Genomic DNA, 25211 nt, shown 5'->3' with positions numbered 1-25211 from the left:
GACTTAGGGAACGACCCAGGAAGACGACACCATACAACTACTTTTGCCTCTCCTACCCAACAACGTCATAGCACAACAGTTTGTCACATGTCAATCATCAAACATATATCTACAATTCTAACCCCCTTTAACTAGGCTGTATAAAATAAAAACATTGTGTCGTAAATGGTGAATAGGTTGAGGCCATCAACTAAACTCGTTACACTTTCAGACCTGGTTTAAGTAAGGGATTTAAATCCAGAATCTAGGCATTGCAGGTCCAGTGTTCTCCGATGTCCAATATGACCCCCTTGAGCCACACAGCCACCTATTGTTGCCGTTCTTTTGGGTTTTTTTTGTGGCCCGGCTGAGTGACCACAATAGCCACTATTGTTAGATATTCCCCAGGTGAAATAGTCCTTATTATAAATGTACAATGACGAAAAAAGTTAAGACTTTGTTGGGATTAAGCAAGGTTACCATACACTGCCAACTCCTGTTTATTGTTATGCACGAAGTGTTGTGAACTCTGTATTGGAAACTTTACTTTGTAGAGCAGTCGCAAGAAAATCTTGTGGAGGTTTTTTTATGGTTAGTTGCTCACTGGGGTTATGCATCTGGTGACCGTAGCTAGAATCTTGCCCACAACTAACATAAGTGGTGAGCAATATTTCACCCCCCCCCCCCACTACTCCACCAACCCACAGTGATCAACGTGGTGAAATATGGTCAAACTATTTCCACAACTGAAACGACAGGTGGTGGGCATTAGCCAGCAGTAGATTGATAATGGGATGTAAATTATTATTAATCTTTATTTAAGCAGCTTTTTTATGAAATGTGTATGGAGTAGACACACTCGTCCACACATGCCACACCTACCCACAAACTATACCATAGTTACTCTACTCATATGCCAAACCACACACACATTGAGACATACATGCAGACACAGGCAGGTCGGCCCCCCCATACAAACACTTTGGGCAAAGTCCTATTGGGGAGCACCTATTAAGGCTGGAACAGCACATGAGTGGGTAGTGGAGCCAAAACTACACAACCAGTGGTGTCTCTAAAGTGGAAATAAAGCAGAGCAGTGATTGCCACTGGTTTCATACATCACAGACAGAAGTGGAACCCGGGTGAGCAAGATCAGAGTCGAGGGTAAGTGTGCACAGCACAGTACACACGAACAAATATATCCAATTTATCCCCACTGACTGAAAGGCAAGTGCTGTTAGCCAGCATTCACTACTGCTGGTACGGTGCACAAGCAGGTTTTGTAGCTAGTACCATCCCTGGCCTACCTTTGTCTCCCCAGTGCTGATTTTTTTACACACAGCACCAGGTACTCATTTAAGGCTGAGTCGATTTTATGGAGGGGCCCAGGATCAGTTTAGATTTCACTCAGCACTGATGTCAGCCATGCCCAGGAAATACCTGAAGACAAAGGAGACAAATATCCACCCAACGAACCGACACACGTGTATATTGCATGTACACAAAATAACGCAATACAAAGATCCCCCGTATAGTCTTAACATACGTTTGGGGCAAGTGCTTTTTAGCAAGCACCTGTGAAGGCTGGCATGGCACATGAGGAGGCGGGCAGCCAGAACCACACTAGGCCACCTTTATCTTACCGTGACAGTTTTGACACATCGCACAAGGTACTCATTTGAGGCAGAGTCGATGTAGCGGAGGCCCAGGACTGGTCCAGATAATCGTCATTGGTGTTGGCCATGAGCGAGAATCGAACTCGGGTCGCCGGGTTCATAGCACAGCGTGTTAACTGTAACACTACAGCGCCCCGCAACAAAATAACACACACTTACATGCAAAGTACATTATGTGTATGCAAAATATACACCTTCCCATTCAAACGTTGTACCAAATGCTCAACTGCCAAAATACACACACTCCCATTTCATTCCACCCCCCTTCAAATACAAGCCCCTTGTACTGCTTGGGGATTAATCATTCATCAAAGCGAATTGCAGTGACTGCTGCACTTTGCACTTGAATTGCCCTTTATTAGCTGGAGGTGGGGGAGATGATGCAGGGCAGATTCTTCCACAGTTGCAATGCAATATCCTGCACAGTATATTGTTTGGTGATGTATTTCCACTTGGCAGAAATTCTGGAAATAGAGGCCAGTCTACGAAGTGAAACTGGCCCAGAGAATTCGGGCTGCAAACCAAATTTACTACCAACTTAAGCCGATAAAAAAAAAACACGTGAGAACACGCTGCCCGGATGATAACTCGAATTCACTCAAGTTGTGTAGCTCATGGAAAATGTTGTATTAGTGTCTGTGAGCCAAAGCAGAAGTTGGTGTCAAAGCAAAAGTTAGAAAAACTTTATTGGTGCCAATTTTATCATTATCACCTTCAAACACTGGAGGCCCTTATCTGACAGCGGACTGACTAGAGCTGCTGTACATGTGCATCTCTTTTATCAAACCAGGTGAGAGCCACCTGCGATTAATTATATTTGTGATTAGAAAGCAATCATTTTGCTTATAGTTTTACAACGTTGTAGGTTAAGCTAAAACCGATAATCAAATGCATCAGACGGAAATGTGGACACGACAATAAATTAAGAGCTGAAAAGTGCAAAAGAAGCAGAGGGGCGAATGCTCGGAATGAAACTGCGAGACAGACGGGATGAGGAACACATCAGGCAGGGGAAAATGAAAATCAGATAATATATGAGATTGACAAAGAAAAGTAAATATGCTTAGGCAGGACACACTCTTTGACATGTAAATGAGCCAATGATAGAATGGCAACCACAAGAGAGAACATCAGAAAGGAAGCCCACAATGGAGATTGAATGACGAGATCGGTTCATGCTCAGGAGCGACACGGATTCCAGCATCACTAAATCACATGCAATGCAACTCGTGACAGCCAGAAATTACAATGCTTAAAAGTTACCTGCAAATTACTCATTTGGGATTATACAAAGCAGCAATATCACCCTCCGACTGCAAAAACTGGGCAGGACCCTCCTGAAAGTCTGGAGGCTTGGCGAGGATTTCCTGGGTAAATCCATGCCCTGAGACATTAGTGGAAGGCGCCTTACAAATAAATGTAAATTATTATTATTCATAAAACGAGCCTTAAGCCGTCCAAGGACGGGTGTATTGCAGTAAATCTGAAACTTGCAAGTGAAAAGCAGAGCGCGACGAGATATTCATTGCATCAATTCGTGTGCAATTTGTAAGGGCGCGGTGACACAGACCTATTTCATCTTCATTTAAAGCTTTCGTGACTGCAGGAATTCACTCTTGGGTCTTTCGGTAAAGTCACGTAAATAAAAAAATAATAGATTACGACGTTTCGATCGCATAAGACCTATTTCATTTTAAGGTTATAATCCCTTTGTTCAACATGACGTCCTTTTTACTTTAATGTCTCAACAGCGTTACGGAGATCGCGTGACGTAAGGGTTCTGCCTTTGTAGTGAGGGTTGTAAGTTGACGCCGAGGAGGGGGGAGGAGGCGACTCGCCCCCCATGTGGAGTGACGTCACCTGCTCATGATTATTAATGAGAGAGGCTGTTCGATGTGGAGTGACGTCACTTGCTCGTGATTATTAGCGAGGGGGGATGGCTGATGTGGAGTGACGTCACAAGCGTTCAAGACATTCCTGGGTGATTGTAGTCGGTATAATTATGAGAAGCGTAACGGATGGCAATGGCCAAACAGTTAGAGGTCTTCATCTAGCAGTGCATCGACCCCGGCTGATGGCGACCGAAAACACTGGCAGCAGATCACCTTCAATGTCTACTTTCGTGTTAACTGTAACATTTGTGATAGAATAAAGTAACTTCATTATTTATACATCAAGGTCTGACTGGGTCTCCATACTCCTTTTAAAAGAGGGCCCCCCCCCCCCAACTTGGTGTATTTGTCATGAATGGTGTCGAATGGCTCTTCACAAGGGTCAGTGAACTATAGCAAGATGCAGTGCACCGAATGTTTTTAACCATTTTCTGAAGCATCATTAACGTTAAGAAATGTTTGCTCTTATTTTTATTACAACAATATTATTGCTGTAATAGCATTATTCCTCTCAATACCAAGAACTGAGAAATAGCGGTCTCACACATTCTCCAAATTCCAATCCACCCATCCATCCACCCATCTCAAAAGTCTCTAAGGTTCTGGGTGCACAAGCCTCGGCCCTGTCTCATACCAGCACCCCCAACCTCGAACTTCACCAGATTAACAGCGTAAGCAGACATCCTCCCCTACACCCACAGCCAGCATTACCTCACTGTACATGCATGTACAAGAGTATCCTCAGTCTGCAGTGCTTGTTTGCTTGTTTGTCAGCATCGTAAAACGTATACATATTTTTATTTTGCATCAATGTATTGTATGCCCATGACCAAACCACCCTAAAGCCTATGAGCAAATCGCCCACGATGTGCCCAATCATGCCCGATCTTGGAAGAGAAGTTTGGCTGAGCCTGGATCGTGCTTGCATGGTTGACTGCCATGAACAATAGGCTGCAGGGCTACTCAACAGAGGGCAGTGTGACAAAATCCAGTTTTCTTCTTCTATTTTCGTAGCCAATGATGACTAAAGTGAAGCCAACAACTCTCAACAATGAATAACCTGGTTTTAGATACAGTATTGAATGTCACCAAGAGCTATAGCAAGAGCCTTCATGATAATAAAAAAAAATCACCTTCCGTTCTACTGGTTCAGTTTATATGTGCTCAAACACATTATTAGGTATAGCCCTGTGAGCCATGCAGCTCTTGACTCGGGTGCAACCGCAACAAACAAAAACATGAACAATGAACATCTTAAAGTGACTACACGCAACAAAAAAATCCAGGAAAAAACAGCAAAGTCTTCCAGAAAAAAGCACCGTATATCAACGCTGTGTGCAAAAATCCCAGTGGGATGCAAGTCAAACAATAACAACCATAAGACAATTTAGATTAAAGTTATCAGGCTAACTCTGTACTTCAAACAAACATGGCTAAACCATACGTTTTCGAAATCACAAAAATAAAGCTAGAAAAACAATGTAACAGTGATCATAGAAACTGTTACAGCACTTACCGCAACAGTTTGATGTTATTTGCGCACTTCGTTTTATCACTAGAAACCTGGCCAACTGGGCATAATTCTTAGCTAAGGATAATGTATTTTTCCTTGTGATATTTGAAGCCGAGGTATACTTGGACGAGGGCAATTCTTACCTTAAAATTAGTTAACTGGTACAAAAAGTAAAAACGTATGTAATTGGGAGATAAAAGCAGGCAAGCATGATCTGGCAGCCCTACTCACTTGTGTGTGTAGGGCCAGCCTAAGAAGTTGCTCAATTAAGAGCGGTTACTGCAATTGTTTACACTTATAAGATACGTTTCGGAACATTTATTTTGGTCTTGCATCTACTCATGTGGAAGCCAGTTTGCAGTGTTAAGTAATTTGCCTCACAACAGGATGCATGGTTGCGGTTTCTGAGCCGATGTTTGTTTTGAGCGGGATATTGTGTATTTGAGACCGAGTTTAATGGAGAATGATGTAGGAGTGTAAACATTCTGCCAGCACAGCTCTCCATCTCAAAGTGGTGTTTTGTAACCATAAGAAAATAGATTAAACAGAAGGAATTGGCCTAACATTCCAGGCAAGGCTTGTGAAACACGTTGGGTTCTCCTGAATAAACATTTTCATTATTATTGTTTTGTGTGAGCACACATACACGATGGCAGCCTTGTTTGTACGTGTAGTCTACACACCGAATGTTGCGTTCACGCGTGTATGTGTGTGGTTAATACACTACAAAGCTGGCAATTCGAGATGTATTCCCGCTCACGGCTGACATCAGTGGCAAATATTAGCACCCGTGCTAGGCCTCTCCTTGGTCGACTCAGCCTTAATTGAGTTCCTAGTGTGGCATGAAACATCAGCACTGCCTAACACTGGCCTTAAATAGGTGCTCGCTAACAGCACTTGTCCCAACAGCCCGAAAAAGTTATATATAAGGGGGGATTGTTTTGTACGAACAAGCTTACATTTTTTATAAGTAATTAACAAACATGGGTCAACATTCCCATGGGCTCTTGTTATCCCCACTCACCCCCCCACACCTCCCCTTTCCTCTATCCCTTCCTTTCCCAACCCTGACAGATTGCGTCCTGTTCCTATTTCGAATGAAAACCTAACTTGCACCTAAGCAAGACGTGTGAACATTGCGCTACATTTGCAGCAGGAATTATTTGCAGCTAAGAAAAAGAACCAATATGCAGAGCACGAGGTCACAGTAGAACATATGGCAGGCTACATATACACAGCTGAGAGATGTGGAATACAAAGATATAACAGACCGAATATTGGGTTTCAAACCAAAATCAGTCGTTTGTTAAGAAGAATTATAAAACAAATCAAAAGCAACATTTAGTTGTCAGGTCAGGAATGTGAGAAATGTCATCACGTGCCCTCAGTTATCCGATCAGCAATCTACGATATAATATTTTAGTCCTTTTTTAGTCCACTGTTGAATGAAGGCTTTTTCCCACCTTGCTGTGGGTCATTTGGCCACACTGGTCAGCACAGGTTTGTGAATGCAAGGGGCTGGCAGGACCAGTTTAGTTATCACTCGCCAAGAATGTTAGCAATGGTTGGGAACTGAACTCGCAGAACTAACTGCTGCACTGCTGCAATCCTAAGTACTACTAACCAGACAAATGAGGCCTTGATAAAAAAAAATTCTAAGAACAAAAGATCTACATTCCAGGATTCAAAACTTGTCTTGGAATCCGGACACAAACCGTAGGGAAACTGGCTTCTGATTGTGAATGTGGCTGGTTTGCGTCATGTGCTGAAGTTTACGATACTTTTTTTTATTTACACAGAAGGGCGGTCTGCAGGAATGTGAACTCTGACCCCCACGCCTTAAACAACCGCACCCCAACGCTGTCTAAATTGACAATTTTCATTAGTTTTGAATCGCTATCAATCAGTGAAACTACAGGGGCCACTGTGGCTTGAAGTTTAGTAGAGACTGGGATACACAATAAAGTTATACGTTTAGGTTCGTTGAAGCCAATCACGAATGGGCCAATGTACGTTACATTTAATGTTTCTGTGGATCACTCATGAGCAAAACTGCATGGTTCTGTGGAAGTGCACTTTGGAAGCATTACAGAGCGAACATTTCTGAATTTTTTTTTTATCATTGATCGAGTTTTCTGAAGACCTTTCTCTTGTGTATATTACCGTTTGTGTTTGAATTGCCTCACTTCACACTTATTTCATAATGCTGTCTCTCCAACTCCCTCTCTGATCTGTAGCATTCTGAATCTGTAACTGCACTAAAATTCTTAACCCCCCCGTGTCTTCTTCATTCTTTCTACATGTGCAAGCCTTGTAGTCTTACGGTGCAGTCACATTTAAACGCTTTCTAAACAAATTGTCATTACGTTATCACTTGTGGTTATTCAATACTTGTCTTCCTCCGATGGAGATAATCAATGCCCCCCCCAGAGAAACAGGGAACTTCCACCAAGAAATAGTATTTTTTTGTTACAGGCTTATGAGTGTGCAAGTGTAGGTGCGTGCTCACTAATGTAATTGGGATTCCACTGTGTAAATAAACTAAACAGATTTGGGTCCGTGGGGTGGTGGAGGCTACAGTGCACCTGACACGATGGATCGTGCTGGTGACAAATGTTATGGCCCTGCCCGAATTAAACTCTGCATAAAACAAGTACCTGGGGTATATCAAGTTCCATACACAAACACACACACTGTGTATCAAAACAAACCTTTAAATACATATGACAAGAATCAAAAAGAGGACTGGGGAAACAAAGGAAATAGGCGTGTGTGTTATACTCGCCACGTTGCTTTTTTATTCGTTGTGCATGCTGTAATGGAAGCTTCCTATCACAACTTGCCCCAAACAGTCTAACCATGCAGCAGATGGCCTACTTGTCGCCGTGTGGGTAAAAGCATGACCTTTATGTGTTTGCGTGTATGTGTATGTAACAAGTGAGTTATGTGCACCGGTCCTGGGCCACCCCTAGGTCGACTTGGCCTCAAATTATTACCTGGTTCGGTGTGTAAACATTGCTACTACGGAGACAAAATACAGACAGGCGTGGTGCTGGGCACCCACCCCCTTGTGTGCCATTCCGGCCTTCATAGGTGCTTGCTAACAGCACTTGCCCCAACAGTATGTTAAGGCTATCCATGGGATATTTGTCTTTGACTTGTGAGTTGAGCGGTGTGTGTGCGAGCCAGCCATGTATAATAACAAGTCGCAAGTGGTTATAAGTTCAGGCTATAACTAGCACCTGGTATATGATGAGAATGAGAGCAATAAGAGATGATAGTGGCCAGTTACGGTGCTAGCTGCATCACCACCTCACGAGCCATGCAGGTTTTAGTCTTCGCTAACAGCACTTATCCCTATTTTCTCAGGCCAAATAGGGGATCTTATGCTGGGGGTTTGCTACCATTTCAAAAAACACGTGTCCAGAGGCTCTTACCTGGCTAAATACAATATAATTGTTGGTGCTGAACAGGTGCTCCATAGTTTATATGGAGCGATTTGCCAAAAAACATCTGGCATTCCAGCAGCAATTGTTTAACAAGCCTGACTGTTGATGAGAGTCAGGACAAAACTGGTCCAACGTTTTCTTGCTTAAACAAATGCTGCTGGATGATATTGGTCGGGTGAAGCCAATAGGCCAATGGACATTTTTTGTGTGTGTAGATAAAGAACAGAGTTCTGCTTACATATGTCTTATACCTTCCGAACACAAATTGCACATATGTTGAACTTATTTCACACTGTACATAGCCAACCCGTGCAAATCGGAGGTGGGAGATGATAGTGGCCAAATTGTGTCACTCACTGGTTGCGCTGGGTGACCAAGCATTTGTAGCTTGCCGAACATGTCTACAAGGTGCTGGTATCTTGTGATTAAGTGAGCAGGACAATGTCCCCTCGGTAGGGCGTGCCTTCCCGTCTGTCCTACCGCACCCCATAGCGAACACGCTTCACATGCCAAACTACTAGGGGCGAAGGAGGTCAGGTCAAATCGACGCCAGTGTGTGGGCGTGCGTGCGTGCGGGTATGTGCGTGTGTGCCTGCATGCCGTTGTAACTTCTTTTTCTAAAGCTACAAGCTAGAGCAGGCTACCGTGTGCTAAAATATTTAAGAGCAGAGGTGATTCGATGACTGATGTGTAACTCTGGGTCCACCCGCATTGGACTTAACAATGATGTCAGGGCTACGTGTGCGATTTGCCAGATGTGGTCACCTGACTTGAGGCTTGGTCTTATGTATGTGTGGTGGGAAAGTGACAAAGTACAGTAGTTAGAGACTCTATTCCACTATGGACCCAGCAGCTACAATGGCAATTGGTCACTGAAGTTGCAATATGGGCCTCCTCTAGGTCGACTCAGCCAAACCATATCCAGGTAGTGTGTTATTTTAGGGTGAATGGCAGACCTTTGTTTTGTGTGTGCGCAAATTTGTGCATTTCTATACATGCATGCTTGGCCATTTATTTTCAGGTACGTTTTGAATTGTTTGTTTCTGCGCGTGTGTGAAAAGTGGTGGAATTATGCAGGGGGGGGGGGGGGTTGTAAAATGCACTACGCTTTTGCCAATCTGGATTTCATTCTGAGTTATGCATACCATCAGCAGTGAATAGTGTCTGTTCTGATCCTCCTCTAGGTCATCTCAGCCTCAAAACAAGTACCTTCAGGTGATATGCAAACATCAGCCCTGTAGAGGCAAATATGGCCAAGCATGGTATTGGCCACACCACCATCTCGTGCGCCTGACCGGCCTTAGTAGATGGCAGCTAAAAGCACTTGCCCCTACAGTCTATAATAATAAATGGCGAGAGTTTGTCTTTGTATGTCCATGTATGCAGAGTGGGGAGCACAGATTGTGCATCTGTCAGTCATCTCAGTCAGTCAACCCATAACACCTGGGTCTGTCCTGTGACATCCTGCCATCAAGCCTCCGACACTTCACGCGACCTCAAAATTCACCTTCCCTTGCACAAGCGCTGCAGTTACATCATCACAATTAGTGGAGAATGGTGGCTGTTGTTGTATCTGTATGTTGTACGAGTGTGTCCGTGTATCCGTGTCCGTATGCCCGGGTGTGTCCGTGTGTCCTCACCTTGCAGCATGCTGCGGTAGGCCGTGTCGGTGACAGCGTAGATGTGCGGTGGGACCTCGTGGCGCTTCTTTCCACGGTACATCTCGATGATCTCCTCCGAGTAGATTGGCAGGTTTTTGTAGGGATTCACCACCACGCAGAACAGCCCAGAGTAGGTCTGTAAGAGCACCCCAACCATCAATATCATTATAATAATTATCACCGGTGCTATCGTGGAGAGCAAACCTAGAGTACATTGGTGACAGCACCATCATCACTGTTGTCATTCGCATCACTATTAACATCTTCATCAGCTGCAGCATTCATTACCAAACTTCATACATACTTAAGTAGAGCCAGTTGTCATCATCATCAATATTATCATTCAGAATGACCACACATCTAAAAGTTTCACCATTATCATCACACACCTCCAAGTGTATCGAAGACGTGCACATGGTTTATGATCACATTTTTATGATTACGATCAACAGATATGAACACCATTTGATATTTAGTTTCCAAAAAACTTTTCACTTATGGACTCAAGATGGGTAAAACTGTCAAACCCAGGCTGAATAACCATAATACCCAGGTTGGTGGCACTAGTTATCACGTTTCAATTGGAGGGCGTTGATGAAATCCTGAGAAGGCTGGACTCAGACCCTCAACCCTCCAGGATCATTAAACGAATACCACCCGTGGTGTTTCTGTCTCGACAAGGCACCTGCAATAAGAATGTGCAACCTCCATTCAAGGCTTAGGATCGTTAACAGTAATAATAAGCAACGCCACATGCTTGTTCGAGCATGGAGACGCTGCGACTCTGTAGTAGTTGCTGTAGCCCACAGGGCGAAGGTGTGGAGGCCCGTGGCATGCGAGTCTTACATCATGAAATTGGAAGCCCAATCTTCGTGCGAAAATTGAAAAATAATTTACATGCGCACATGCGTGGGAATGACATAATCCTATCAGTGCTCGTGGCAGAAGTCGCAGTACCTGTGTAGTGACATTGCGGATGTCACTGTGTAATGCCGGCCCTAGAGAGGCACGGCGTGCGGTGTAATGACATCGCGGGCAAAACGTATATGTGGGTGCAGTACCGGCTCGGTGAGTGCTGACTGACAGTGCTGGATGGCACCACGCTCTGCGTGCAGTGCCGACCCCTACAGGATAGGGTGTTAGAGTGCTGGCCATGGAAGTGGGGTTACTAAGGGCCATGGCATTCTGGTTGACCCCGAAGGACACGTGACCAGTTAAGTCTACACGGGGCCCCCAAGTGGGGGCTAGGGGTGGTCACGTGTCAGGGCCAAGATCCTGCTCGAGGATTCTAGAAAGTGGTCGTGGCTAAGGGCGGAGCCTGGCACGCCACGGAGGATATAAGCCGGGTCCCTGAGAGGGACCGGTTGCTGTTGTTCATCCTGAAGAATCTCCGTTCTATGTCCTACAGTCACCAACACGTGGACCTGGACCCAAGCTGTGGTCCGGTCCATTGTAGCTAGTTCCTGTGTAATTAGTGTAGTTAGCCTGGTGGTCCACCACCATAGGTTGTTATCTTGTTAAGGGGCAGTTACCCCGTGTGTTGGTGTTAATAAATGTGTTGCCTCCAAGAAGTGCGTCTGCGACTCAGTAGAACTCACTACACCTGTATTTTCACTGCCAAATTCGCTGTTTCTTAACATCGCTGCCTCAGCGGATAACAGAAGTCAAATTTCGAACAACCCCGTGGATAATAGGATTCGCATTATTGGTTCCCAATATGTGCATATCAAATATTTTACAATTATTATTGAATGCTTCACATTGCATTCCAAATGCACTCTCTGCTTCTAAGTGAATATTGTTGTTATTTACCAGGTAATATCTATAACAAGACCCACACATCACAGTATGTAACAAGACTACAATTATAATACACATTTAAAAAGGGTCTGTTTCATCTAATGACTATTTTGCACCCTCTCTTAAGCACACACAGACAAAAGTGTTGAAATGGGACTCGAGAACTCGGCTCAATATAATTAAGCACAGAACATGACAAGATGGTTCATTATGTACAGTAATCGTTGATTGGTTTGGGACCAAATTCTTTGCAATGGAGAAACTCCTTTAACCACAAATTTGAGCCAAGGATTCCAACCCAGCATCTCACCGGTGTTGGCGCAGTACTATGACGAGAGTATTTTGAATCCCATGAGGTACATGGGCTGCCACGGTGGCGGGATGTTAACTACCTCGTCTGGTATACACAGGTCGTGGGTTTGACCCCAACCCTGACGCCTGTATATTTAAAGTTTGCATGTTCTCCCCGTGCTCGTGTGGATTCTTCTCTGGGTCCTCCGGTTTTCCCGCCACATTTAGAATCAACATGCGTTTAGAGCATTTGGCTGCAATACATTTCCACACGAAAAGCCACTTCATTGAGCTTTCATTTGTGATAGCCAGGTCGCTTCTGACAAAAAGCTACATAGCTCAGTGGGGCCTTGCCTGGTAAAATAAAAGTATTGTTTTTAGTTTGAAATGCAGACACGTTAAGGGTCTGCTTCGCATTAGGCTTCTCTGGCAGCTTTAAAACCACGAGAGATCTCTGCACTATGGGCAGCCTCTGTGTATTTGGGGCCCTGAAGGGAAACATTGTGAGTAGTCTTTGATCTGTTCCAATTACCTCTAAATGTATATGTATTGCATTTGGTGTTCTAAATGACAGTCTGTACACATTGTGTGACACAGTTATCTGGTTTGACCACCTGAATGTGAAATTGTAGCTGTTGCTCTACATCTACATCAACCATACAAAAGAAGAAGACATGCAATCACATTTCTGATGGAGAAAGTTATACTCAGGTCAATTGGGTCATCAAAATCAATAAAGTGGAGACCACCGCACCTCATAATCAACGTTTTTGGGTTAGATCGCGTTATTAAAAAATGTGTCGTATAAATGGTCGTGAAAGCCTACGTGTTAAACTGACCACCACCTCTTTTCTATTGTCATAAAATGCAGCTTTCCCAAAGCTGATACCTAAACTCGGTATACCTTCCAGACTAGACCTACCATCTGGTTTTAGTGTTCCCATCTGCATGACGCATAATACCGGCAGGAGGGGGGCTCCCGAGTAGTGGGCGGGTCAATGGCTGAGTCTGGTTATCCTCAATTTAAACAATTGTTGACGGAGCTGAGATAATCAACTCACTACACTTAAGGTGCAAACTTTAAATAACAAGTGGCTTGGAACCAGGAATTCAACCCAAGTCCCCAACAATGCCAGTTAAGTGTTGTGATATGGTCAATATAACCATTTGTAGCTAGAGAAATTATATCTACAATAATTTTGAAGGCCACATTGCTGCAATAATCATATACGTGACTTTACCGAAAAAAACCTAAGAAGATGATTCCTTGCAGTCACGAAAGCTTCAAATCTAGAAATAATCATATGCAAAACAATGAAGTGCCATTGATGTAAGGGGTAACTACATAAATGATTGTAAGGAAACTAATATTGTAGTGTTCGGTGTGATTCACCTAATTCTTTCACTCAATTTAAGCTTAATGTAGTGAGACATGATCCACTTGTAAGATTAAGGATTTAAATGGCAAATCATTTTAAAACATGTCACGTTAAATGCGACAATTATTTCAGAAATTACGACACCATTGTTTTTATTCAAGTAAAAAAAATCCATCTATTTTCACTCATCTCTCTGACAAAGTGGATAAACTCTTGGATCAAATGCTGCTGTTAGTAGGAACCGACTAAGGCTGCCACAGCATCATACACAATGAGGTGGTTTAGTCAGACTGCACACATCTGACCGACTACTATCGTCTCCCTAGTATGAATGTTCACACACCACACCAGGTCCTCAAAGACTGAATTGACCTCCGGGAAGTCAGGACAGATCCAAACAGCACTTGCCACCGATGCTAGACATGGCCGGGAATCGAAAAAAAACGTTGCCGAGACTGTAGCGTTATGTATAAACCATTGCACCAATACACATATACGCAAGGCAGTCATAATTCACCTGTAAATGCTGATATCATTATGACACCGGTGCCGAACTAGGTATGTTTTTGAGGTACTATTGAGAAATTATGGGTTAACGGACGAGGGTGACTGGCAAACGCTCCACAGACGATCCCCACTGTGCCAACTGTATGTTATCCACTTTGTCACTGTGAGCATCGCTCCTCTGCCTCTTATTGTTGAGAGAAGGCATCTGCTGCTATCTGCCAATAGTCTTTCGCTAGCCCCCCACCCCCTTCCCCAACATAGACCGATTCTGACACCGCTGGTACCAGCAAACAACAGCAGCAACAATCATTCAACACGACGTGGCGGTGACAACTCCACAGCAGTTATGCTAGGTTAGGTGCACACCGAGACCATGTAGACTGGCGGAGGCTGACTGGTGGGAGATTACTCGTCACGCCCAACGTTTATAGGTCAGTTATAGGTCAGCATGAATGGCAGATGCACCACCCACGCTTACAACTTTAGCAGCACATGTACACCAGTATAAAGACAAAGAGCTCCCTTTTTGCCAGACTGTTTGGTGTAAATGCAGTTCGTGAGCACCTCTGACAGCCGCCACAGCACAAAGGGGTGATGTGGCCAGCACGCACGTGCACACGCATGCCAAATCATCTACCTCGCAGGTACACCCACACGGAGACACACACACAAGCAGGCAGACTCACGTAGATTAGGCCGGAGTAGTATCGGTCCTTGAGGTTGTGCAGAACGGACGCCTCGTTGAGGCACGTGAGCTCCGCCATGTCCTCCACCTTGGCGAACTTGGGCGGGTTCATCTTTTGGACGTCGTCCTTGTTCACGGTCACCTTCTTCTGGTTCTCCGCGAGCTCCACGAGGACCTCATCGCCTCGCTCCTCCTGTCGGGCCACAATGACACGGGGACGGAGGAGGTCACATGTCAACCCTGCTACAAGAGCTGTTGCTGGAAAAAACTTGATAAGCCACAAAAGCTCAGTGTTCGCAATGGAGCGTTTGGTTGAGAGCAGATAGAAGTGCACTGTTAACGTGAATTTTACGCTGGTGGATGACACCCATCCTCTGAGTGGCGTTGCAATTACCTACATGCTGCACACTGACAATGCCTTCCTGCTGTAAGCTGCACATACCGCCGGACTTCAAATTCTGTCCGGCTTCTTTATTGCAAATGCATACCAGCTTCAAAAAGTGCCGATGCTCTTGCAGCATAAACTGCCTGCCAGAATAAAATACTTTCTTCCTACTCACTGGAATTCCTCTGGGATAAAAATATCTCCATGCCACCCACTTGCTGCAGATGCATCTCCAGCCTCAGCTGACACCGCAAAATACCTCGAGACTCCATGATGAAAAAGCATCCATGCTTCTGATGTATATCAGCTACTCAAGGCAAATTCCTCTCCGATGTAAATGGGCCGCAACTACTCGACACGCATCTATCCGTGCAGCAGGAAAATGCGTTGCTGGAGACGGTTTGCACCCCAGGTGTTCTGTGATGCTTCAGGCCGAGCTGAGCCAAGCATGGGGAAAGAAGAACATTATGGGCGGGAGGGGGGACAGTGGAGGTGGAATAGCACTCACCTTGATGCTGGCAGCCTCGAAGCCATGCTTCTCAGAAGGAACCCATACGAGGCGGCGGGCGCTCCAGTCGGCCTGGGCAGCCGGGATGGAGTAGGTGTTGCGCTCCACGTACAGGTACTTGTCGGCATCGCTGGAGGCTCCGTCGCCCGAACCCGCACCGCGCTTAGCCATGCTGCCTGCTCCCACATGCGCAAATGAACACACACGTGTTTACAAACAAAGATCACCCATGTAGCCTTTAACAGATTTTGGCAAGCACCTATGAAGGCCGGAATGGTACACGAGGGGGTGGGTGGCCAGCACCACGCCCAACCGCCTTTGTCTCTCTTGTGGCAATGTGTACACACTGCATTAGATACTCATTTGGAGGCAGAGTCAACTTAGAGGAGGCCCAGGACCGGTTCAGATAATTGTCACTGGTGTTGACCGTAAGCGGGAATCGAACTTGGGACGCTGGGTTTTCAGTGCTGCGTATTAACCGTTGCATTACCGCTTCCCACATACATACACACGGGCAGGCACATAAGCTGATGCACACACACACACAGTTACATAGTTATATATCAACATAGAACATGAATATAGATTGCACAGGGTGATTCCCTGTGGCTATGCCACTCATTCGGCCATTAACAGTGAACTCCAAGGAAGCTAAATCTCACTCCCTGATCCCAGGACATTAACAATGTAATCTAAGAGTCTTAACAGTGCTGCCTTTGGTTGAGCTCTCTGAACCTCAGACATTAACCGAGCTCTAGATCTTTCTATCTTCGAGGAGTTTAATATTTTTCATATCAAGCGTTTATAATTTTTTAAATACATTTTACGTGTGCGTTTCCTTTCGAAAGTAAACCAAGGAAATTGGCAGTGGATGAATGAAGTACTGTAGTTACTACAATTACGTGATCTGGTTCAGATATGACCACGGCCTTGCAGATAGTCCTCAAAACATAAAAGGTAAAACTAAATAGAACAATTATACTTTGTCTTTGTGGCTATATTCTTTGAGATGTTTCCCACCAATTATTTCCCAATTACGCGATCAGTCATGGCTTGAAGTGAAGAAATGTCCTTCACGAAGCTTAGCTTGGTTTGGTTTGTAAAAAGTGTCAACATGTCAGGGAACGGCCCCTGAACAGGACGCCACGGAAATATTTCTGGCGTCACGACAATAGGCCTCGCTTACCTAACACTAGAGATACATTATTATTTCTCTGTGAAGTCATTCTCTTAACATGTACTCATCAGTATTGCACACGATACAGCTGGGCTAGCTAACATAAATGAAAGACAAATTTATTATCATGATCTTGTTGTTGCTTATAGCCAAATGTAAAAAAATCTAAAACGTACTAAATTATAGTAATAGGTTTTTACCCTTTCAACTGGTACAAAAAACTGACACCTTTATACAAGGCATCATGTTTGCAATAACCACAACACAAGCAGTCAAAATGCAAACAAAAATAAACAACTCTGATGATGGTAATGATATGCACTGTCCTTGAAGTTGATTGGTTCACACCCGAAACAGCTTTTTTTAGAGCCTAGTCTCCATTGGTGTTGGACCAGATGACGCCAAAAGGCGTACAACTCAAAGACAGCGCACTATCAGAGTATTGAAAATTAATTAGATAAATTGAGCCAATTACACATCATATTATGCAATTTTTTCTTACATTATTTGTTAACTGCCAACTCACCACACTTCAAAAAGGTTTAATCACGGGTGCCTGCCTGGTTTTGTAACAGGGTCTGTTTTAAAACTACATCCCAATGAGCAGCTTTAGCTGGTTACAGATGAAGTGGCTTCTCTTTTAAATTTCGTGAAGGACACACTGGGCACGAGGCTGGATGCTGCACACCTTTGAGCCCGGCAGTGGAAAACAAGGCCATTACGCAGTACAGTAATAGCATGAGCAACACCAACCCCACCTTCCTGTGTTCAGGCTATCGGGGGATGATGTCACACACCACGGCTCCAACCTCCCTCTCTCCTCCTTCTCGCAAACTCCCTGCAGCCAACACAATGGTGCCATGGTGAGGCGCGGCTATGGGTGGGACCGGATGGTTAACTGCTTATTGGCCTCTACGTTTGCTTCACATTTTTTTCATTCGTCGTACTGCAAACTTCCCACGTTTCGAGCGATGCAAGAGGCAAGCCAGATGGTTTAATGCAGCCATCTCGGTCTTTGCGAGCGGTATAGCATCAGCCGTTAACCATCCTCCCTGAACTTTAACCCCCAAGAGATAGGGCCTGGTGACTTGCCCGGATGAAGCGAAAACCACTCTTAAAAAGCAACCCTTGGGCAAGCGTGCACGCGAGCCGACAGATTGTGTAAATAAAGAATGTCGAGGATGGGATGGCTTTAGCAGGCTGGATCGTAATGACTAAAGTTATAGAACCGCCAATTCATTCAATTGGTTGGTTATTCCCATTCATTCATGCGACCTCAAGGCAAAAAACTGCCACTCGGCTCCATGCCAATTATGTACTGTAATTCCATGGAAACCTTCATTTCTTGCTCCCTCTCAAATATCTCCACGGGCAAATGGTGGGTTAATGTAAACACGAGCGAGGAGCCCCCCGGTGATATTTGATGCCAACGAATATCTTCGAGAGAGTTTTCCACCCCAAAGAAATGTATCGCGTATCCAATGAAACGTATTGGACATCACCAACGCCGCACGTTTTGGTGGGAGAAGCCACCACGTGCGTTCCCGGGTCAATGGGCATCTCATCACCCCTCATGCGGCCCACACTGCCTCTGCCCCCATCCCCTCCCCTCCCCGACAATGTATAACATTGAACCTCATCATGTAGACCAAGTCAAAGGTCAAATTCATCTAATGTCACCCTCATTCACACTTGCTTCCTAATCACTCTTCGTTCACCGAAATTGGTGGAGCAGTCTAGGAGGAGGTATTCATAAAACCAACGTACATACCACGTTATCTGCTTATATAATCAATACTGTACTGGAAAGGTGTGTGGTTTTGTAGCCAGCGAACTGGCAACTAAACCAACCTGCACAGGTCAATGGTTCCTGATGAGGCCACCCTTCAACTTACGTGGGGAATGAATGCATTTCTGCTTTTCATTTCACATTAGAGATCCTATTATGTCATCATTGAAAGCGCAGGTAACTTTTTCAAGTATCAAAGTTCACGTCGCTCATGTGAAAACTGCGGAAAAATCAACTCTACTAATTACCTCTGCTCGAGTTGCCTTGACGGCATTACGAAACGCATGATCATTTAAATAGACGCTCGCCCATTCAAACATCAGACATATAATTACCGGTACTGTACTTTTACTTGACTTACCACATCCGGCCAGTTGTCGCTGTGGTTAAAATGCTTATTTCACATTCGGGAAATTGTGCATTCAAATTCTAGAGAGAAAAATAGCTATCAAATGGAGGAAAATCTTCACACTTGGCCTCGCCATAGGAATGTGGATTTTCCGCTCCTGGAACAGGGCCATCAATGGAAATGATCACTATCTTTTGACCACGGAAACCACTTTGGGGCACATTTACATGTCAATGAAAGGGCCTGAACTCATCTTAACCAGTTGTGCTTGCTTCCCTCTTTATAAACTGCACTGGCGAGCCTCAAGTATGTGGAGCATTTAATCCAGAAGTGGCTTGACAAAGTACAATATTACAGTACTATTAAGAGCAAGAGACATATTTTGTCAAAATATGGATGAAAAGTGATCCTCCAATGTGTAAACTCAGCCCCTTGTCTTTTTAACTGCAGTACAATATTGGTGTAAGTGCTCTCTCGTGAGAACCGAATACCTTATTCCCATACTGCACTAAAATGTTAAAATATTTAACATTTCTGTTTATTTCCATTTGTAGTTTTTACCACATTCTTTATAATTTTAGGGTGGGTCGATGTTACAGTGGTTATTGCACTCCGCTTTGAACCCAGCCACTGGAGTTCGATTTCCGGCCATGGCTAACATCAGTAGCAGGTGATGTAAAACCAGTCCTGCTAACCTTCCCCCTTCACCAACCTGCACTGACCAGTGTGGTTGAAGTGTGTCAAGAGAAAACTCAATGACTGACAAGGCATGGGAATGACATGGCAAGGGGAGGCCATCATCCATTGGTGGTGAAATATGTTTCTAAAAATCTCCATGATTAACATAGCATGAAAGACTTCATTCATTGGTGGATTGAGAATGGCTGCATTAAGCTGTATTGTATTTAAGGATTGCTTTGCTGCTTAATGTTACACAGTATCGATCAGAAATAACTCATGTGCCAACTTTGTCAATATCACAACAATGAAATGTCTATTTTTCTCTACACAAACTATGTTTATTGTTTGCTTTTTGTCTCGCTTTCTCTGCCCGGAGGGACCACTGTCCCAACACCACAGGTTCCTTAGGATTTATAGGGATTTAACAAGATATGCCTAAAACAGCCTGGCCAAGGAATCACTAACAAAAACATGAAACAGCGCACAATTTGCAGCCCTTCCAAATAAGCCACTCAAATAATGCATTGTTTGACAAACTGTTTTTACCAGGTGAGAACGCATTCTTTTATTCAATGATAACTTGGGTATATTACATCATCACTATCAGCCCTGGTCAATCCACTGCTGGATGAAAGCCTCCACAAACCACCACCATCGCTCGCTATCTTGCGATGCAATAATCCAGACACCAGCACATAAGCCATTTTTTAATGCTCCATTTCCAGGTATTTTACAGTAGAGTACATACTTGAACCCATATAACAACGGGTAACATAAGATGCAGGTGGAAATGTACATCGTTATCTTTCATTCAGTGACTTGATGGTGGGGTTAGCGAATCACGTGGAGATGGAGCCACAATGTATGCGAGACACCTAACTGCAGGATGCAGTACAGGAAATAAATCTCTAGCAGCGAGTTTTAGTGTTATCGCCATGTGTAGTTTTTCTCCCGGAATTCCAGTTTCCCTCCACATTTAAAAATACTCAAAAGAGGAAACCGCTAAGAAGGAACATTCTGAAAGGAGTATTTAAACTCCATGAGGTTTTGTTCAGTAAAGGTTTGTTTAATGTCTAATAGTTAACATTACTATTAAATAATTAAAATATACAACCTTTTGTCAATCTGGAATTCCCCAGTGTTGTCAGTCATTGAGATTGCTTAATGAAACTTCACTACTCAGTGCAAGCAGATTGACAAAGGGGAGGCCAGGAACGGTTCGAATATTATTCGCTGCTGAGGTTATCTGTGGTGGGGAATCGAACTGATACAATGTATATAATCTGTCAGTGGATATGCAAAACCTCCTGTAAACTGTTTAACATCAGCAATCATTTAAAGTCGCCTACATTTTTCAGGGCATGATGGTTTTGTTAATGGCAGTGGTATAGTTTAAGGCAGTGGCAAAAACACCGTTAAAGATGTGTGAAATGTATGGAGCCGTTTTGGACGTTGAGTGTGGTTAACTGTAAAACGTCAGCCACCACAATAACCCATTCATTCCAGAGTGGGCGAGGCGTGGTAAAAAAGGAGGGAGACTCAAGGCCAGGATAACTTTTTACAGAGGCGAGGATCCAGTTGAACATCCACTGTGGTAGTACACACCCTAAGAAATGTCACGTACAGTATTGGAAATTTGTACACATAGCAATCATGACATCCCCTCTACAGATTGGTGTTCAATTAGGCTCAAAAGTGAGCCATGGGGTGGCGTTTTCTTCCATTGCCAGCTCTGGGCCAGTGGTGGAAATTCATCAGTCGAATTATGGAAGCGAGCCTGGACAATGGACAACCACTGCTGACTTCCGACAAAGTGGTACTTATCTTATCGACCCTGGGAAGATGATGTACTGTATGCTGTGTGTGTGTGTGCATATCCTGTACTGCAGTTAATATTGGTAGGCCAATCCATCTAATCTAGAGACATGGCCCATATTTTCCTGATGGCACAAAAAACCCACTAGTTAATCATGTCTAATTGACTTCGTTACAAATTGGAATTTGTGCAAGAATCATTTGAACAGGCTTGCATATTTAAAGAGGGGTACAGTGAAAGAATGAATGAGTGCAAGGCTTGGCTCTGCATTAATTAAGAGCTAAACCGTATGGGTGCAAGGTTAACGCAGTGGGGAATCAACAAACTTGTGCTGCAGTCTTGAGGAAATGAGATGTTAGCTCCGAATTAAGATCAATAACTATAGAAATGGAAGTACAGTACAGGAGTTGTATGTTTGAGTAAGCTTGACCTCGAGGTGAAAGCTTCCCAATGCCGTCCATTTCATCATCACTGAAACTCGCCAGCCACCCGTTTTGTGTGTTATTTTCCCCCCTTGGCTAGACACTTGAATGAACATCCAGTTTAACCACGGGCTGCTGAAACTTGGAATCAAAATACTTGCTCGACAGCACATTGGTGCCGAGTGATGGAGTTCTCATTAGTAGGGGTATTCTTGAAGAGGTGCATGCATGGGTTATCACATCTAATGCCTGCATTGCAATAGTAATCAGTGCAAGATATAAATTACTCCATTAGCAGTTATTTAATTAAATGAAAAAAAAACAAATACACAGATACCTTCTTTACCAATATACTTATGAAGACAGCCAATTTGGAAATGAAAGTGTGGTGGGGTTAGTGGTTTTTATGACTTATTTACAGAAGACACCATTGAGGGAATGGAGTAAAATCGGCCGAGTTGAGGTGCGAGGTGGATTAGTTTACATGCGAGGTGGATTAGTTACATGGCAGGACCATGATAAATGTTGACTGCCTGAGGAATGCCTTCATAAAGCAGGGGATTGACCAAAGCTGATGATGATGACCATATTGATGACAGTCCTTTACCATTCCACTGCTGGAAAAAAGCTTACTTATACCATTAAGGTTTTAGTCATGCCAATGTTAGTGCACCGTATGCTTGTTACAGGTTCCATACCTCAATGCAAGCGGATAACTACTGCAGTACAATTTGTTTTCCTGCATAAAGTGCTGCAGCCGCACGAGGTGATATTCATTTTAACAATCCTGGTTGATCACATGGGCTGGGATTTTAACTAATGCTGCTCAACCAATTGATCAATATTCCAGTCACGAATCTGTGGGTGCAGTTAAAAACGTTTCATTATTGTATGTAATGTCGTATTAATACTACGACAGCAATTTGGAGGCAAATATTGTGCATTACGTAGATTATGTCCAACTCCCACACCAACTGGTCGGTGCACCAATCTGTATGGAACCTTTGACCCCTCTGCTCGTATGCGTGGATGGTGACCGGGTAGTTTGGCTTCTTCCCACATTAAAAGAAAACACCCCTTAAAAAACAGGAATGGACCAAACATATCAATGCATGGCAATCCTGAAAATGGGTCTCGAGACTGTGAGGATTTACATTTCCGTACATTGCCTCTGTTGACACAGCAGCCACAATGACTTTGCATCGAGCATATCGTCAAATGCACTCACGGAAATGTGGGCATTGGTTTTACATCCTACAATGTACAACCAGATACATGTTTAATATAGGAGATCAGAAAGCTCCCACTTGCAATGTCCTCAACGCTATGTGCTGGTTACAACTCTGATAAATACACATATGAAGCAATTTACTGCACACACTTCACTGTATACATTAGAAAACAATATAAACGTCAGTAGGAACTTGGTTGGTAAAGCAACTGGGCTCTCAGTGGCATGATGGTATATTCAAATCCTGGTCAAGTATGACTTTGCTAATCATTATCATTCATCTGGTTTTGGTAGGATGAGCACTACCTGGTAAGGCTGCATCATTAAGTGAGAATTCAATCGTGGGTAGACTGTACTGTGGTAAAGGAATGTGGAATGTTCACCAGAGGATGACTAAATAAAAAAAAGCAAAAGTTTCTCATAAAAATGAGCATGGGGCGGCAATCACATCATGTTTAGTCCTGAGTCACTGGTAAGAATTGAAAATTCCCATCGCAGGAGCATGTTAACCCACGTCATAATGACAGATTTTCAATTAAAATTCAACTAAATTTGTTAATCCCCGTGAGACGAGTTGAGCTGACTCCCAAACCAAGAGTTTATCTCACAACCTCCTTTCGACCATGCCACCTGGCCAGACACTGGCTTTGGAGTACTAATATATATTATTCCATATGCACATTGCCCATATTCCAAGTACTACATATACAAATGGTATGAACAATATGCTAAATACCACATGCCATAATGATTATCATCGAAATTTAAAGTTTGTAATTATAGACAATAAGCATGATCTGTATGCAAAGTAGTATATTTATCATACACTCAGCATAATGCTAGAGGTATGCAGACAACCTTTCATGACATTCACTGGGACAATGTAGCTCCCCTGCCAAGCACTCTGATAATATAAACGTGTACGTCACAGGCACACGCTGGCTAGCTGCAAACTTTGAAACAATGCTGTGACACTGCATTGTAAACTTTAGCTGGGGCACGGCTTTATCTGTTAAAAGTTATAACAAGAGCCCACGACGTAGAGATTTTGTAGTGAACTGTGAACCCAGTGCTGACAATTCCACGTCTACGCGGTATAACAGTGTACACGTGTGTTAGCTTGGGCAATGTTGAAAAAACGATAGATCTTCCCCAGCCCAAATCTTCCTGGGGGTCAAAAAGAAGAGTACCATACCACTTTTTGTGGAAGTCAACAGTGCTACCTTATAGATAGTCTCACCACCTTATCAGAACGTGGAATTTCCACCAGTGACACAGGGCTGTAACCATGAGATGAGCACTGGGTAAATGCTCATTTCAGCAAGAAATCATTATTTTCACATTTGACGTCGGATAAGTCGAGTTGTCAACGTTTCAAGAGAAGTAATGCATCTCCACAGGCCATCACATCGCTGAAATAAAGCTTGCGAGAGCCTAATACTTGAACAGGACATAACAGCAGCAGCAACAACCACCCTCTGACACGCCAATCGTGTGGGTCCTTGCTGGCACAATTCCCCAAGAGGGGCTCCCTACCCTCCCTCAGATCTCCACGGCAGCTGTCAATCTGCTGCAGCTTAACAGCTGCATGGGTCATCCCCTTGGCTACTTGCACCCATTCGGCACCCCAGAAGGGAGAATCAGGTGGTCAGCCATAGAGAAGACAATACAGAAAAATACACCAGGTGCCCTAGCAGAGCCAACACGGTGTATGTACAAGGTCAGCCATAGAAGTCATCACACGTGATGCCAAAAATGCAGTGGTTGGCACTCATTAATTATGCAGGTAAAAGGTGCAGATCTACAGCTGCTAACTCACGCCACTACTAGCAGAAAGGCCTCCACTTTCTAGGTCTCGAGAGAGACAGAGAGCGCCTCTGTACAGCAAGGCCGTAATTATAATATTCAAATATTCTCAAAATGTCCCCTTCAATATATTGCTATAAAATAGATTTCTGTTTATATGATTGTGGTTATGGTTGTACTTTATGAATACCTCATCTTTGCCATTACATACAATG

At 43.9% G+C, this 25211-nt stretch overlaps 1 protein-coding gene across 3 annotated transcripts in view; it reads right to left on the bottom strand.

Moving 5' to 3' along the window:
- The window catches only part of LOC144934853 (myosin-10-like), a 110767-nt gene that overhangs the window by 83606 nt on the left and 1950 nt on the right, over nucleotides 1–25211 (bottom strand). For all 3 annotated transcript variants that reach the window (XM_078861080.1, XM_078861089.1, XM_078861099.1), the window contains exons 2-4: nucleotides 15726–15901; nucleotides 14834–15025; nucleotides 10150–10306 (exon numbers count right to left, since the gene is read on the bottom strand). In XM_078861080.1, coding sequence (XP_078717206.1) covers nucleotides 10150–10306; nucleotides 14834–15025; nucleotides 15726–15896 — 520 coding nt within the window. In that variant the 5' untranslated portion in view covers nucleotides 15897–15901. The remainder of the gene's footprint in view (nucleotides 1–10149; nucleotides 10307–14833; nucleotides 15026–15725; nucleotides 15902–25211) is intronic.

This window comes from Lampetra fluviatilis, chromosome 1 (assembly GCF_964198595.1).
Source record: "Lampetra fluviatilis chromosome 1, kcLamFluv1.1, whole genome shotgun sequence".
Classification (NCBI taxonomy): domain Eukaryota; kingdom Metazoa; phylum Chordata; class Hyperoartia; order Petromyzontiformes; family Petromyzontidae; genus Lampetra; species Lampetra fluviatilis.
Note: the sequence above shows the minus strand (reverse complement) of the source record. Positions and strands in the feature narration are given on the sequence as shown.